General features: G+C 41.5%; 1 protein-coding gene across 2 annotated transcripts; it reads left to right on the forward strand.

Moving 5' to 3' along the window:
• The first annotated feature begins 12,859 nt into the window (after positions 1-12,859).
• On the forward strand, positions 12,860-16,801 carry LOC143618946 (serine/threonine-protein kinase PCRK1-like). Of its 2 annotated transcripts, none has more exons than XM_077090999.1 (5): positions 12,860-12,988; positions 14,371-14,764; positions 15,293-15,553; positions 15,656-15,778; positions 15,977-16,800. In XM_077090999.1, the coding sequence occupies exons 2-5, from the start codon at positions 14,396-14,398 to the stop codon at positions 16,583-16,585; spliced, it is 1,362 nt and encodes a 453-aa protein (XP_076947114.1). In that variant the 5' UTR covers positions 12,860-12,988; positions 14,371-14,395; the 3' UTR covers positions 16,586-16,800. The 2 variants fall into 2 exon arrangements, with proteins under 2 accessions (XP_076947114.1, XP_076947115.1); XM_077091000.1 differs by lacking the exon at positions 12,860-12,988 and adding an exon at positions 13,003-13,180 and having other exon boundaries at positions 15,977-16,801.
• Positions 16,802-17,089: the final 288 nt, after the last annotated feature.

Genomic DNA, 17,089 nt, shown 5'->3' on the forward strand with positions numbered 1-17,089 from the left:
TATTATTGGCCAACGGGGGAATATTGGCCATGTGCACGGTTATAACGAATTTGCCAGATGTCACTGGTTGATTGGCCGAAAGATCACGTATTGCCCAAGAAAGCATCTTGGGCCGTCTTCTAGAAGATAATTGGTTATTGACAGCTGTCCCGGAGCATTATTTCGTGGTCATTTATGCGGAAGGGTATTCCTTCTTGCGGATGACTTTTGAGGGTGCTATGATGCTTCCGCATGTGCTCTAAAGGTGTTTCTACCTCAAATGATTATGCGGATGGTTTATGTGTCCCGCGGGTGCCTTATGGGGGACTTCTGATTGACCCGCGGGAAGTCCTTAAGGGTATTTGGGTCTTTTTGGTACCCTACCTCTATAGTTTCCTATTGTACGTTTTAGGTAACAAATAAAAAAAATATAAATTGTTTGGATAAAATAAATAAATGTATTAAAAACTTTCATGTACAAACAAACATGAACGAGCGTTCATGAACACATTACCGAACGTTCACGAACACAATTAAACAAATGGGGTCTTTGTTCATGTTCGTTTGTTTACCTAATTGAATGAGTTATCTTGTTCATGTTCATTTATTTATTAAACGAAGGGACATAAACAAACTTCCCGCAGAACGGTTCACGAACTATTCACTGAATGTTTTGTTCGTATACAACCCTAATTAATACCGTGTGAAGAGGTAGGTCCCCGCAAAGCCCAGTTGGACCCGCAAGACTCACCTTGAAGAGGTACGTCTGCGCAAAGACCAACTGGATCCGCAGGACCCACCATGCTCAGAGAGATGAAGACCTTACACGCAGTAAGCCAGCTGTTCCCGCAGGAAAGCCTCCCTTGGTACAGTACCCTGCCTGTCCCCGCAGCTGTAGGTACAAGCCAAGAAGGAAGGCTACCCGCACTAACAGTAAGGCTACATGCATAAGGCACTAACTCTTAATACTTCAGTAATGTCACCTGAAAAAGGAATTGTTGGTGCATGTTTTGTGACCGTCGCTATGCAATTCTGTTCAGCCGAAACGAAGTACGAAGTTTGAACAACTTCGCCATAGGCGAAGTTATAACAACTTCGCCATAGGCGAAGTTGTAACAACTTCTGCCATTGGCGAAGTTATAACAACTTCACCTTAGGCGAAGTTGTAACAACTTCGCCTACTGGCCCAAGCCCAAGCCCGTGAAGTTGTGATTATATATATCGGCTGTGTCTTGTTTAGGTTGGTAATCCAGAAAGTTGAGTGAGTTTAGTGATCAGTTTATTTGTCTAGAGAGAAACCAAGAGTGAAAGTCGTGTGGGACGACCCGAGGTAGAGCTTACCTCGGGTCGGCCGTCATTTGTTTTCATGTTTGGTATTTAAGTGTTTTGATTATTATATAAATGATCTGCAGATGTGTTTATCCCATTCGTGTGTTTGTTCGTGTGTTTGTATGTGTGTAATCGTGTTCTTCGTCTTCTACACCAATAAACGAGTCTAGGAGGATTCCGCACTCCTAGACATCGTGCGGATCTCGTATCGATCGGCGACGCCCCGCGGGGACTTACAAGTGGTATCAGAGCCTTAGGCTCTTATGCTATGGTTCGAGATCTGCGTTTTGGTGTTTCTGGCACGTTTCTGATCGTTTATGGCCGATCAGCGCCGCAGGCGAAGTTATGGGGATCAGGCGAAGTTGTCGCTTAAATTTTAGGGTTTAGGCGAAGATATAAGGTTAAGCGAAGTTATTCACAACTTCGCCTACCTCACAAGTTCGCTTATCTCAGGCGAAGTTATCTGTCAGGCGAAGTTTTGGACATGCGAAGTTATGGCAGGCGAAGTTAAGGAGGGGCGAAGTTAAAAAAAAAAAAAAAAAAATTAGGTGTTTGTGTTTGGAGTTTTCGTCTGTATGGCCAGGTGTACACGATTATTGTGAGACCGAAGACGTTGTTCCGTCAACGAGTGAATCTTGTTATCTCTTGGTCTTACGTTTGAACAAATACGTGTCAACTCTGGATCTGGAGTTGAGATCGTGAATGGGATATTGATTGAAACTGGATATTGACACATAATTGGGTGTTTGTGGGCAATGAAATTGTTGTTGTTCGAGGTTGACCAACTGAAGAAAGTCAAATTGAACTGAAGGTTTTTGTCATTACTGGATTGCGGTCAGAGCATATTATTTATGTTATTTTCAAGGCGTTCGAGAATTGGATCCTGAAACGTGATGCTTATTTATTAAATTGAAAATTCTGGAACAAATTGGATTTAATCGGGAATTAAAGTGTTTATGTTCTTGATCGTTATCCCTGGTGATTGAAGATGCTTCGGATTAATTAATGGTCATGTGTGTTAGATTCTGTCAAGGTGGTTTTGTGATGAAATTGATCACTTGATGTTGAGTAGTTGAAGATTAAACCTTATCGTATGCCGACGTGTTGGTGAAGTTAGAAGAACTTCACGTGTTGGTGAAGTCAGAAGGACTCACGTGATTGGTTGAGATGATTAATTAGGCACGGGGATGCATGCATTTCAAAGACCTCAATCTATTTAGTCGGAGAAGCTTACACTGAAGGGGAGATCTGATATGGAAGACGCTGGGTGATTGGTAGATTTGTGAAGCTACAAGACAGTTTCAGACACGGCTGGTTGAAGAGCAAACAGAGTATCATCAGTTAAGAGGGAGTCTGTTGGTGCATGTTTTGTAACAGATGATCTTTTGTGTTTGTTAGAATTGAGAGCAACGGTCAAAGGGGAGTCTGTTGGTGCATGTTTTGTGACCGTCGCTATGCAATTCTGTTCAGCCGAAACGAAGTACGAAGTTTGAACAACTTCGCCATAGGCGAAGTTATAACAACTTCGCCATAGGCGAAGTTGTAACAACTTCTGCCATAGGCGAAGTTATAACAACTTCGCCTTAGGCGAAGTTGTAACAACTTCGCCTACTGGCCCAAGCCCAAGCGCGTGAAGTTGTGATTATATATATCGGCTGTGTCTTGTTTAGGTTGGTAATCCAGAAAGTTGAGTGAGTTTAGTGATAAGTTTATTTGTCTAGAGAGAAACCAAGAGTGAGAGTCGTGTGGGACGACCCGAGGTAGAGCTCACCTCGGGTCAGCCGTCATTTGTTTTCATGTTTGGTATGTAAGTGTTTTGATTATTATATAAATGATCTGCAGATGTGTTTATCCCATTCGTGTGTTTGTTCGTGTGTTTGTATGTGTGTAATCGTGTTCTTCGTCTTCTACACCAATAAACGAGTCTAGGAGGATTCCGCACTCCTAGACATCGTGCGGATCTCGTATCGATCGGCGACGCCCCGCGGGGACTTACAGGAATGAGCAGGGCGGGAATATTCCCGCCCAAAAGAGCCAGTCCGTACGCTTCTAGAAGATCTTTTGTACTATACTTACCAAGGTATGGACAAATAGACAAGATCTGACAAAAGCAACCCATGAACCAATCACAGGGTGACAGCTCACCGACAATAGTACGAGGAGGAGCACGCTCCAGTACAAAATGTCACTATCAGCCGCTGCCTACCCACCAACTCCCATCGTGGCACGAACGTAGCCCATTGTTGGTGGAAAAGGAATATTATATACAGCTGGCCGTACCTGCTTGGAAACTGACCTTCGGCTATAAATACTCCAACACCTTGGAACGGTATCATCATCTTCTCTCTTGCTATTTCTCTCTATATACACTTATATTCAGAGCAACCTAGTCTGATTCTCACGCCGGAGGGTGGTCACAAGGAGGAACCCCCCCCCCCCTTCTTAGTGACGAGCTTACGGTGTCTGTTTTGCAGGTTGAGAAGAATAACCATCTTTGCCAGACCTAACCCTCGTGGGAAACATCTACTTAACCCTAAGATTATCCTTAATCTGCCGGGATCATTTAGTGTTTCTTCATTGGAGCCATCCGTGCATTAAGCTAGAACTTACTCTTCTTTTTCTCAGTTTTTTCAAACTTCTGGAAAGATGGTTAAGGTTACTCCGATGCCAAAACCACCGAGTAACCAAGAAACTCCAGTAACCACAACCCCAGCTACTGGGGGGAACACCGGTGAATACACGATTGTTATGAACACTACCCTGGCTACCCAAGCCGGGGCAAGTGCAGTAAACAATCCCCTCCTGGGATTCATTGATACCCAGTTGGGGAAACAACAGACGAGACTTCCGCGACAAACACCAGAACAAGTTAAAGCTTGGGCGGAAGCACGTCAGAAAGAATTCCAAGCCGAGTTGGACGAACGTTTACGTTCACTCCAACAGGCCAATGACGAATTCGGAAGCACTCGACAACAGCTCAACATGAGCAATGATTGCGAGTATGTGGATGATGAAGATTGAGAAGAATCTGACAGTGACGCAAACCCTCGTCATAAGGCGAAAGGGAAGCGTAGAGAGGCAGACTTCCACTCGAGAAGAAATTTCGAGGAAACCTTCAAACCAAAGAACACGGGGGGAAACCCACGTGACTTCTCCAAAACTTTCAGACCAACTGTTGCGAATGCAGGAACGTCCAAATTTGCAAGGGACATTGCGGAAGCAATCGCTCCAAAGAGTGCCAAACAGATGTCCAACATAGGCACTTACGATGGCATATCTGACCCAGACGATCACTTGAACAGATTTATAGCGGGGGCAACCGTCAGTAATTGGACGGAACCCACATGGTGTTACATGTTCCAAATGACGCTCGTCGGGCAGCCAGAGCGTGGTTTGATCGTCTACCGGTCCACCACATCTACTAAAGAGCAATGGACGATCCTCAACTGCATCCGGGAAGAAGACGAATCTTTGCTAGACTTCATCACTAGCTTCAACTCAAAAAAGCTAAGTCTGGGCACTATTAGCGAAGATCTTGTTCGCACCGCTTTCATCCAGGGCGCTGAGTACCCAGAGCTCATCCACACGTTGACAGGTAAAGACGGCATGCCATCCACGTGGGATGCCATCATGACGGCAGCCAAACGCTTTGCCGAAACGGAGAAGCAACTGGGTAGAAATCTTCCCCAGAGCACAAACCTCTACACCCAGAGAACAAGGGAAAATAACGTCCGTACCGCCCGACAAAACAAAAGGAGGAAGCTTGGTATTTGGCAGTCAAGGGTAAACTTTGACACCTCATCCAGCTCTCGTCCTCTCTTAGGCGGAAGGGACAACATGCAGTCGTCGAACCGGAATCCCAGATGGACGCCACTCACCAAAAGGGTCACCGAGATATTTGCCACCGAAAAGCTCCCATGGCCAAAGGCTCCAATAATCCGACAGCGTCAAAACGCTGATCAGAGCAAATCCTGTGACTTCCACGGGACAAAAGGCCACACCACTGAGGAATGCACATCCTTGAAGGATATCGTTGAAACATTCGTCAAAGATGGGAGACTTACACACCTCGTGGCGTCAATCAAGAACGGAGGGAGGAAAGACAACCGGTACAAGGGCAATGGACGGAAGCCCGTCGACATCAGCATTCACATGGTTCACAGCAACATCAGAGGAAGAAAACGACGAACAACAGAGCCAAGTGCGTGGAAGGAAGCAGAAGTGCGCTTCCCGCGTGTGCCAGGGGGGCCAACAAAGAAGGCCCCATAGTCATCAAAAGCCAGCTGGGGCACTACATCACCTCCCGCACCCTTGCTGATAATGGCGCTTCGTCAACGGTCATGTATAGGCAGTTCTTCGACAAGCTAGACGACGAAGACAAACAACGCCAGAAACAGTTTACGCCTCGATGGAAGGGTTCGACGGCAGCACAAACACCCCCTTGGGAATCCTATCTTTTCCCGTCACTCTCACGGACGGGAAGTACTCCCGCACAGAAGACGTGGACTTCGTTGTAATGAGGAAGCCACATCACACATACGACATTCTCTTCGGGAGAGATGGGATGGCAAGATTTAATGCCGTGGTGTCTTCGGTCCATGGTATGATGGGATGGCCAACAGCTGAGGGCGTTGCTATGATCACGGGCTTTCCCCAGGTATGCATCGCATCTATCTCATCTAAACCCAAACCAAAAATGGCTAAACCAACCACCTCTGAGCCAGAAGAATGGGCCTTCAATGGCGAATACCCTGACCAGGCCGTTACCATTGGCCCAACGATCACTAATCCCACACGCACCTTACTCAAACGCTTGTTGAAAAAAAATACCGACATCTTCGTGTGGACACAGCTGACATGACTGGTGTACCTCGAAGTAAGGCGGAGCATAAGCTCAAGTGTGACCCGGCGTTTGCGCCGGTCATACAAAAGCGTTGCGTAATGGGTGCTGAGCAGGCTAACACGTGTAGAACCCAAGTCAAGGAACTCCTTGACACAGGCATCGTACGCGTTAGTAAATACCAAACATGGGTTGCAAATCCCGTCATGGTACCAAAATCCAACAAACAATGGCGCATGTGCATAGATTTCAAAGACCTAAACAAAGCATGCCCTAAGGATTGTTACCCGTTACCCGAAATTGACCTTAAGGTAGATTCATTAGCACCGTTTCGCCTTAAATGCTTCCTTGATGCATATAAAGGGTACCATCAAATCCACATGGCTGTTGACGATCAGGATAAAACCGCATTTCGGAGGCCCGATGGCACATTTTGTTACCAAATGATGCCATTCGGACTAAAGAACGCCGGATCCACATACCAACACCTGATGGACAAAGAGTTTCATACCCAAATCGGGAGGAACTTGGAAGTTTACATGGATGACTTGGTCAACAAAAGCCTCGAGCCAGAGGCGATGTTGAAAGACATCGAAGAAACTTTCAACACGCTCAGAAAGATAAACATGAAGCTCAACCCGAGCAAGTGTTCCTTTGGGATGGAAGATGGGAAGTTCTTAGGAGTCATCGTTACCAAAGTTGGCTTCAGAGCGAACCCTGACAAGGTTGAAGCCAGTATGAAAATGAAATCACCTTCTACCATCAAACAGGCTCAGACACTGAATGGACGACTAGTCGCACTCAACCGCTTTTTGGCAAACCATGCGGATAGGTCGTTCCCATTCGTGTCAACATTGAGAAATTGTTTGAAGAAAATGCACTTCCGCTGGACACCAGAAGCGGAAGCAGCTTTTCAAGAGATTCGGTCACGCTTGGTCGAACTCCCAACACTCACAGCACCAGAAGTGGGGGAGGAATTAATTCTCTACCTCTCCGCCACAGACAGAGCAACCGGGGCAGTCCTACTAGTAGAACGAAAGGGCATCCAGATGCCCATCTACTATGTAAGCCGCGTCTTAACAGACGTGGAAACCCGGTACTCCACCCTAGAAAAATTAGTCTTAGCGCTTGTACAGGCTTCACACAGGCTAAGACGATATTTCCAAGGCCACCCAATCACCATTCTCACCAACTTCAAACTTGCAAACGTTCTTGGCAAACCCGAGTTGTCAGGGCGCCTAGCCAAATGGGCAATTGAGTTGGGAGAATACGCGATAAAGTACAAGCCAAGACCAGCCATAAAAGGCCAGGTCTTGGCCGACTTTATTGCAGAAGTCCCCGCTTCGCGGGAAAAAGAGTGCCAGGAAGAGGCTCAACCCTCTCCAGCACAAGACATTAACGATTTCTGGCGACTCTATACTGATGGAGCAGCCAACAACGAAGGTTCAGGCGCAGGGTTGAAACTAACTAACCCAGCAGGCCAAGAGTACACTTACGCTATTCGGCTGGATTTCCCAAGTACGAATAACGAAGCAGAGTACGAAGCATTCTTGGCCGGATTAAGAATTGCGCGTAAGATGGGGGTGAAAAACTTGGAAGCCCACGTGGATTCCATGCTAGTAGCCAACCAGATAAACGGGACATACACGGCCGTGAACGACACAATGGCCCTGTACCTCGCACAAGCAAAAACCCTTATGCGCGATTTCAACGATTGCAAAGTTGTGCACATCAAGCGAAGCAAAAACAAATCTGCGGATGCGTTAAGCAAGCTTGCATCGCTAGCCTTAACCCACTTGGGAAAGGACATCCGCGTTGAACTTCTTGGAGCACCATCAGTCCCGCACAAGGAAATTTGTGTCATCCAAACCGGCACGGAAACATGGATGACGCCAATCATAAATTACCTTGCGACGGGTGTATTACCAGAGTCAAAGACACAGGCAAGAAAGATACGCTGTAAATCACTGAACTATCAACTTGTTGATGACATACTTTACAGGCGTAATTTTCTTGGCCTACTCCTCAGATGCGTTGACGACCAAGATGCCGACTACCTCCTAAGGGAAGCACACGAAGGCATCTGTGGAGTACACGCAGGTCCACGCGCAGTTGTAGCTAAGCTAAACAACGCGGGATACTTTTGGCCGGGGATGCACACGGATGCGCTGGCCTACATCAGAAAATGTAGGTCCTGCCAGCTCTACGCACCCAACACGCGTCGCCCGAAGAACGAACTTGTTCCAGTCACTTCTTCATGGCCATTCCAGAAATGGGTCATCGATGTTACAGGCCCATTTCCCACAGCAGCAGGGAACGTTCAGTTCCTAGTGGTAGCCATCGACTACTTCACCAAGTGGATAGAAGCAAAACCCCTAGCCCAAACAACCGCAAAACATATAAAAAAATTTATTTGGGAATTTATTATTTGTCGTTTTGGACTTCCACAGAATTTGGTGAGCGATAACGGCACCAACTTTGCTGATCAGAAGCTACTAAAGTGACTGAAAGAGCTTCAAATCACCCACACCTTTACCTCAGTGGCACACCCGCAGGGTAATGGTGAGGTGGAAAGAGCAAACAAGAGCATCGTCGACGGTATTAAGAAAAGACTCTTGGAGCATAGATCCGGCTGGGTGGACGAAGTTCCACATGTCCTTTGGGCAAACAGAACGCTGAAAAAAGCAAGCACGAGCGAAACCCCGTTCAGCCTCACCTATGGCACTGAAGCAATGGTTCCAATCGAGATTGGTCTACCCTCACCAAGAGTCATAACTCAACCAGAAGACAATGATGCGGAAAGACGGTTAGACCTTATGCTAACCGAAGAGCGCAGAGACTTAGCCGCAGCGCGTGAAGAGAACTACAAGCGACAAATGCAATAGTACTACAACACGCGGGTGAAACTCTGCAACTTCAATGTCGGAGACTACATACTGCGTAACAACGAGGCTTCGAACCAGGAGCGCCCAGGAAAGCTGGCCCCGGTCTGGGAAGGGCCATACATTATTAAAGAAGTTCTGGGAAAGGGCGCATACCGGCTCGAAAGGCTCGATAGCACCCCCATCCCAAGAACATGGAATGGAGCTCAATTACGCAGATGCTACATGTAGATCAATTCCAAACTTGTAACGAACAGGCCTAGAGCCACTTCTAATGGAAATGATTCTCCTTATCACATTGATGTTGATAGCCTTACCTTTATACTTATGAACTGACCACACTGATATGCCGGTATTCACCGCATAAATAAGTGAGGGAGGAAGTAAGTCGTTGCGTGTGGAAAGCGGCACAACCCGCATAAACACAAAAACAGTAAAAATTTCTAAGGGGAAGATGAGGAAAACCTTCACGCAGGTCAGATATAGATGAAGTTTGGTCATCCTACTAAGTGAAAGTGACGGTCCTACCCGCACAATCATGATAGAGGAAATAGAACATTAACCTATTATCTGACACGCGTCGAAAGGTTAACTTATTCAAAACACTTAGAAAATTGCTAAGTTAAACTAAAATATGCATGAGCAAATCATATAATGTTTACAAGGCAAGGCATTAACAAAACATTTATATTCATGATAAAAGCTGTTCAAACATTACAAAATGGCTAAGTATCTACCCTCCTACAAAAAGTACAATTCTATCCTAACGGCTTGGAAGAATCAAGGTCAGGCTTCAGGACCACTCCCTCCAAACCCACTTGAACCCGCACCATCAATTGGCTGCGGCTGTTCAAGGAAAGCTTTGAGAACAGCTAGCCCGTCATCAGCAGCAGCAACTTCATTAACCTTCTCCACAACCGGATGAGAGAAAGCAACATACTGGTTCACAGCTTGGTCACAGGCAGCCTCAGTATCAACATCGTGTAAAGGAAATTTGGAAGGCGAGATGCCTTTCTCTGCAAATCCTAGACCAAGTAAGAAACCAGCTTTCTCTCCATCCTCATGAGAAGCGTTGAGGGCTGCGCTCATGGCATCATCATAGGATGTGTTCGCGAAAATCCGATGCACAACCTACAAAAAAAAAACTTTTCTAAGTATAAAGAAAAAGAGCAAAAAGCAAAGGCTAATGGAGCTATGCGTACCTGCGGCAACGCTTCTCGTAGAAGCCAATCCTTATTGGACAGAGCCTCCTGAAGGGTAGCTTGAGCTTGATCGCGGGCGCGTTCGGCCTCATTCTTGCTAAGGTTGGCTAGCAACACCTCCTTTGCAGCAGCCTCCTCAACGCCTTTAAGCTTGCGCTCAGTGCGATCAAGCACACCCCTCTGATCCAAGAGCTCCTGTAGCTTCTTGGCGTCCTCCAGAGCCAAAGCCTCATGAGCCTGCTGAAGCTTCTCCAGTTTAGCTTTCAGTTCTTCATTTTTAACGCGTAGAGGCTCAGCAACAGCTTCAGCTTTGGAGGCCCTTTCAGTAGCATTGCGCGCAGTTTCCTAGCTATCAACTTTTAATTTGTTGTTGGAATGATTGGTGTACTTTTAACTTTTAATTTGTTTTGTGGATTTTGGCTCTAGCATCTCGCTAGTTTGCCCATTTTTAATGAAATATGTCTTTTAAATTTTTTCTTAACAAAAATTATGCATTTACTATTCAAGAAGTTATTTTCATTTTCCTATATTTTATTGTGAATTTGTGATGCATGTGTTTATAATTATTAAAATAAAATAATAATAACATGTAAAGTGTCAAACTCAAAAGCAAGTCGAGTCCTTTCCTCATTCGTTCCTGGAAAGCACCGAGAAGGAGACAGGATGGTGCCCGGAGCCAACTACCATTGATTATTATCTCACGTTATTAATATTAATTCATTTAATATTTTGGTATGTTAATTAATAAAAAAATATTTTTTTATAGTTAATAACACTACTACACAAATAAAAAAATTATAAATGTTTTCTATAGTCTTTTTTCCTGGCAAATTAAAAATAAATAATCTCAAATTTATGCATTGACCGATAATAATGATCCTGTCGTCTTTAAGTATCTCTGTCAACGATCCAACCATTCGACTATTTTTTTCTCAATAGACATCTGTTAAAAACACTTAACGTCGTTAAGTGTTATTCTGAATTTCAAATTGATGCTTTAGGGCTTTTGATCGGTTGAAAAATACGAGTCGACTTGCATTTTTCTTCCGATCAAAATCCCTAAAACATCCATTTGAAATTCGAAACAAAAAACTTAACAACGTTAATTGTTTTTTAACGAAGGTCCATTAAGAGAAAAATAATTGAATGGTTGAACTGCTGATAGAGATTTATAAAGATGAAATTATTATTATCGATCAATACACAAAATGTAAGATTATTTATTTATGATTTGATTTTTTCTTATATAACTTTTTTACGAGTAGAAATTAATATTAATAAATAAAATACTGTAATAGTTTTAAGAAAAAAGAAAGCTAATCTATTGGGCTATATCCATAAGTTGCATTTGGTTGAATGCACCCCACGCTTTTCTTTCTATAGGATTTCGTCTTTACTCAAAATTCTTTTAAACTTTTCAAGCTTGTGATATAATTTATATAATTATTATGTTTTTGTTTTGAGAAAATAATCAAACAGTTAGTCAAGACTCAAGGATTCATATTTTAATCATTCAAAAAGAAATATATGATGGATCTTGTGATATTAAATATATCTAATATTTGTTTGATAAAAATATCATATGTATATATTTATGTTTAGATTATCTAAAGGCTTGCAACCCAATAGTATCAAGATGTTTGTTAAATTGGAGTCCCTTCAAAATGACGAGGATTCAAGTTTTATAGTAGACAATTATGGTTCATTAATTTGTGTTATGTTTATATTAGTTATGAATTAGTGATTCATTTTGTAAATTTTATGTTAGATAAGAAAATTTAAGTATCGTGTAGGGGCGACTTTGCTATACAAATAAATAAGTTGAAATGCGGGCCTTCATAAGGGCCTCAAAATTTTTAAGAATTGACTACGTTTGATTCATATTCGATTCTTTCTCTAGATCATAACTCACTGAACTTTCAATCTTTTGAAAATTTTATGGTGGAATTATGTGATTATGTGTATTTTATAAACCACATACAAAAAAATGTGTGATTATATTTACACGTTTTAGAATCCTAAGCAGGTAGTACATTTTTTTATGAAAAAAATACTGATTTAGAATTCGCTTTAGGATTCAAAAAGACTAAGCCAACCCTATTGTGTGTTCACTAATAATCATGATTAATCCACAAAAAGTATTTAAGTAACAAACTATTAATAAAAATTATAGAAAAGCACTTAATGTTAATGTGTGTGGTTAATAGTTTAAAAGGAAAATTTTGCTGTTCATGCACAATCATCCATTACGAACTTTTATGATTACTTAAAGAACATCAACAATCTTCTTCTTTCGTTTTTCCAAAATCTTGTTATTTAAAAAACAATTGCACTGCTGTCCTTTTATCTTTGTATATTATCCACGGCATCCCACGAACACTTTGCGAGTGTCTATATACACGTTATATTTTCTAACACGACAGCGCAAGTAATTATCAAATCTAGTATATAAGTACGTGTATTTAAAAACATTTTATCATAGACTTATAAAAGAAAGATAACAAATGGGTAACAATCTTTGAAACATAAAAAAACGTCATAATAAAAAACAATAAGAACGACATTTATTTCGTGCATAATAAGAAAATACTTTAATAATAATAATAATAATATTCAATAAGCTAAATAAGTGGTTTGACTATTCTTCATCTGATTAAACCAGCCATTAGATTTCTTCTTTTCTTCCAGCTGCCCATTGTATACTCTCTTGTCTTCTATCTCTTCTTACATCTTTTGGAATCATATCCAACTTTCAGGTTAGTCTGTTCTATATTCATTTTATCACTTCACTTACATCATTTTCTGTGAGTTTTTGTTCATTTTCTGACTTTGATTACATGACTTGTGATTAAATCAATCTTGGGTTCTTCAGTTTGCTTGTAAATTTTGAGTTTTGATGGTATTACAAGTTAGTTTCTTCACTTTCTTGAATTCATATCTCATCAAAGGTGAGTTACTGAGTTATGTTAAATATCTGAGATTTTTTTTAAAAAATTTTGTAGCATAATTTTGTTGATTAATTACCATATATTTTTTATTTATAATTTTTGTAGCATAATTTTGTTGATTAATTATCAATTTTTGTGTAGAAATTGAGTATTTTTTTATTTTTATTATTATTTTTTGAGGGAACTGCGGTTTTTTTACTTATGGTTTGTCTAAATCTGCGATTTTAGTCCAATAGTTTCAAATTTGCGATTTTTGTCCCTGTGGTTTCATTTCACTTGAAATTAAACCCGAATTCGTTAACACCGTTAAGTATGGTCGTTAAACCCATTAGCGTGCCCCTGACGTGAGGGACAATTTTGTCCTTTTTCTCCCCCAATTACACCCCAGCCTATCACGTGAGGGGGCTTGCGAATTAAGCCTGAGGTTTATTTGGGAAGAAAAAGGACAAAAACGCTCCTCACGTGAGGGGCACACTAATTAACGATCATACTTAACGGGGTTAATGAATTCGAGTTTAATTGCAATGGAAATGAAACTACAGGGACGGAAATCGCAAATTTGAAACTATTTGACTAAAACCACAGATTTTGACAAACTATAGGGACGGAAACCGTAGTTTACTCTTGTTTTTTTAAAGATAGGTCATGCTAAATTCTAGATAATCATATGCTATTATGCACAATTCCCACAAAATCGATATACAATATCAGGGTTGTCTCCGAGAATCCAGGGGCCAAGGCGAGTAGAAAAACCGGGCCCCTCAAATATAAAATTTTAAATAATATATATAAATAAAATAATTACAAATTTTGGGCCTCTAGGGAGAGCGGGCCCTGGTTCCGTCGTCCATGGACAATATATGTGACAAGTTTTCATGTGATGAGATATGTGTATGTATATGTAAGGTATATATGTGTGTTTGTAAAAATATCTAAAAATGTTAATTTGCCATTTGTATAATATCATCTTGCAAAGTTGCAATTTTCACGTATATGTGTATGTATGTATATCTTGTGAACTTATGCTGTGAATGAAAAAGTATGATGATGTATGTGAATGAATGACTATGTATTGAATTGATGATGATATAATTTGTTAAATGACAAAAATACCCCTGCATATATACATGTATAATGATCTTGATAATATTAAACATGAACAATGCTGACTATAATTCATTTTTCTACAGCCAAGACATTAAATCTTGAGAGGCTATGAAGTGTTTTTCGTTCAGAAACTGCGAAGACGACAAGGAAGAAAGATCAAAAACTCGGACAAAATCCTTATCAGTCACGTCTTTATTTACCGGAAGATCATGGACCGGATTGAATTCTCAAACCGTGTCTGATATTAGCACCGCGTCGACAGGCAGGAATAATGTTCCTAATTTTTCAGAAATGCCAAGTAATCTTAAAGTCTTCACTTTTGCTGAACTCAAGTCGGCTACCAATAACTTTAGTCGGTCTGCAAAGATTGGCGAGGGTGGGTTCGGGTGTGTTTACTTCGGCTCCATTAGGTCCCCTGAAGATCCCAACACAAAGGTTCGTGTGGCTGTCAAGCAGCTCGGTAGACATGGTTTACAGGTAAGCATTTATTAATTTATAAAGGAGTAACCGGTGGTTTTCGTCCCCGTCGTTTGTTCAAATCTGCGGTTTTCGTCCAATAGTTTCAAATCTGTGATTTTCGTCCCTGTGGTTTCATTTCACTTGCAATTAAACCCGACCTCACTAACCCCGTTAAGTATGGTCTTTAAACCCATCAGCTTGCCCCTCATTTTGTCCTTTTTATAACCCACATAAACCTCAACCCTAATTCACAAGCCCCCTCACATGAGGGGCTGAGGTATATTTGGGGGAAAAAAGACAAAATTGCCCTCACGTGAGTGGCACGCTGACAGGTTTAACGATTAGACTTAACGGGATTAGTGGGTTCGGGTTTAATTGCAAGCAAATTGAAAACACATTGACGAAAATCACAGATTTAAAACTATTGAACTAAAACCGCATATTTGGACAAACCACAGAGACAAAAACCGCAGTTCACTCTTTAAAAAAAACATATTGTATAAATTTATTTGTTATTGTTTAACATTTGCCTATTTGGTCATGTAGGGGCATAAGGAGTGGGTGACAGAGGTGAACGTTCTCGGGGTCGTTGAGCACCCGAACCTTGTGAAGTTAGTCGGTTATTGCGCAGAAGATGACGAACGTGGGATTCAACGGCTTTTAGTTTACGAGTTTATGCCTAATAGAAGTGTGGAAGATCATTTGGCTGCTCGGGCCCACAAGCCGCTTTCGTGGGCCATGAGACTTAAAGTGGCTCAAGACGCGGCTCGTGGCCTGGCTTACCTACATGAGGAAATGGACTTTCAGGTATTTCACATGTGAACTAGATTTTGATTATTCGGTATCATATAATCACTTACAAAGCGCGTGTTTTGGCTTATAGTTTTATTATGTTTGATGTTTGTGTAGATTATATTTAGAGATTTTAAATCGTCAAACATCCTTCTGGACGATCAATGGAACGCCAAGCTTTCAGATTTCGGGTTGGCTAGGCTCGGTCCTCAAGAAGGACTAACCCATGTCTCGACAGCTGTATGTTCAATTAAATGATATTTTTCATATTTATGTATTCACTACAACAGAGTGAACTAGAGTAATTATTATTACGCTACTTCATAAATGTATCGTAATAATACTTACTATAGTTCAAGTATAATTATTCTGGTTATTCATACGCTTTGCAGGTTAAAAGTTTTTTATATTTGATCCTAACACTATATATGCGATCAGGTTGTTGGAACCATGGGATACGCAGCTCCAGAGTACATCCAAACGGGGCGACTCAGATCCCAGAGTGACGTATGGAGCTACGGGGTTTTTCTATACGAGCTTATCACGGGTAGGCGTCCACTGGATCGTAACCTACCCAAAAACGAGCAAAAGCTTCTAGAATGGGTTAAACCGTATCTCGATTCAAGAAGGTTTCGTCTAATAGTTGATCCTAAGCTAGAAGGTAAATATTCAATGAAATCAGCACAAAAGTTGTCCATTATTGCAAACAAGTGTTTGTGTAAAAACCCGAAAGCAAGGCCAAAAATGAGTGAGGTTTTGGAAATGGTTAACCAGCTCGTTGGGACCACACCAGAAGGAACCAATCCTAGGCCGCCTCTGCGTCCAAGGAGTCCGGTCCATGTGGTTCCTTCTGTGAAGCCCATCGAGCCTGAGAAGGTTTATGTGGAGCCCATCGAGCCGGAGAAAGTATTTGTGGAGCCCACTAAAGAGAAAAAGACACATGAGGACATTCTGAGTGAAGGTAAGAAAAAAAGGTTTATTGATATTAAATTTGGAGAGAGTAATTGGCTTTCAAGAATTTGGCATTCAAAGTTGTTGAAAACTTGATGATTTGAAGTTATGAAAGTACATATTATAGAGGACTTTAAGGGAGAATGCTAGTAAAGGACATTCTTACCCCTGTTGTTGTATGCATAGGAGTGTTGGCGCGGTTAGAGGGAAAGGGTAAATTAGTAATTTTATTGGGTAATAAGTTTCTTGATTATATGATTATATGAAATGTGTTTGTGTAATTTGTAGGCAATGCCAATAAACTTTGGGTTATTTGTCAAAGAATATAAATGTACGTATTTTGCAGTAATAGTTGTTTCTTATGTATTCTTTTACATTAAATATACAGTCAAAATTTAAAAGAGTAAAAAGACAAACGTTCAAACATGCTAACTCGTGCGTTTTAAAATGGGTTGCGTTCGTTGGTTTGCAAGACCCGCCCAAAAATTCAATATGAAACCCAAATATCATGTTACGCAACATGAATTTCGACGAATTGACATGACATGAATATGATCGATTTAATCTGAAATTTTATTTTGTTTTATTTGATACTTTGAG

This window comes from Bidens hawaiensis, unplaced genomic scaffold (genome assembly GCF_021521415.1).
Source record: "Bidens hawaiensis isolate Kalapana, Puna unplaced genomic scaffold, B.hawaiensis_p1.1 tig00002343_1, whole genome shotgun sequence".
Classification (NCBI taxonomy): Eukaryota; Viridiplantae; Streptophyta; class Magnoliopsida; order Asterales; family Asteraceae; genus Bidens; species Bidens hawaiensis.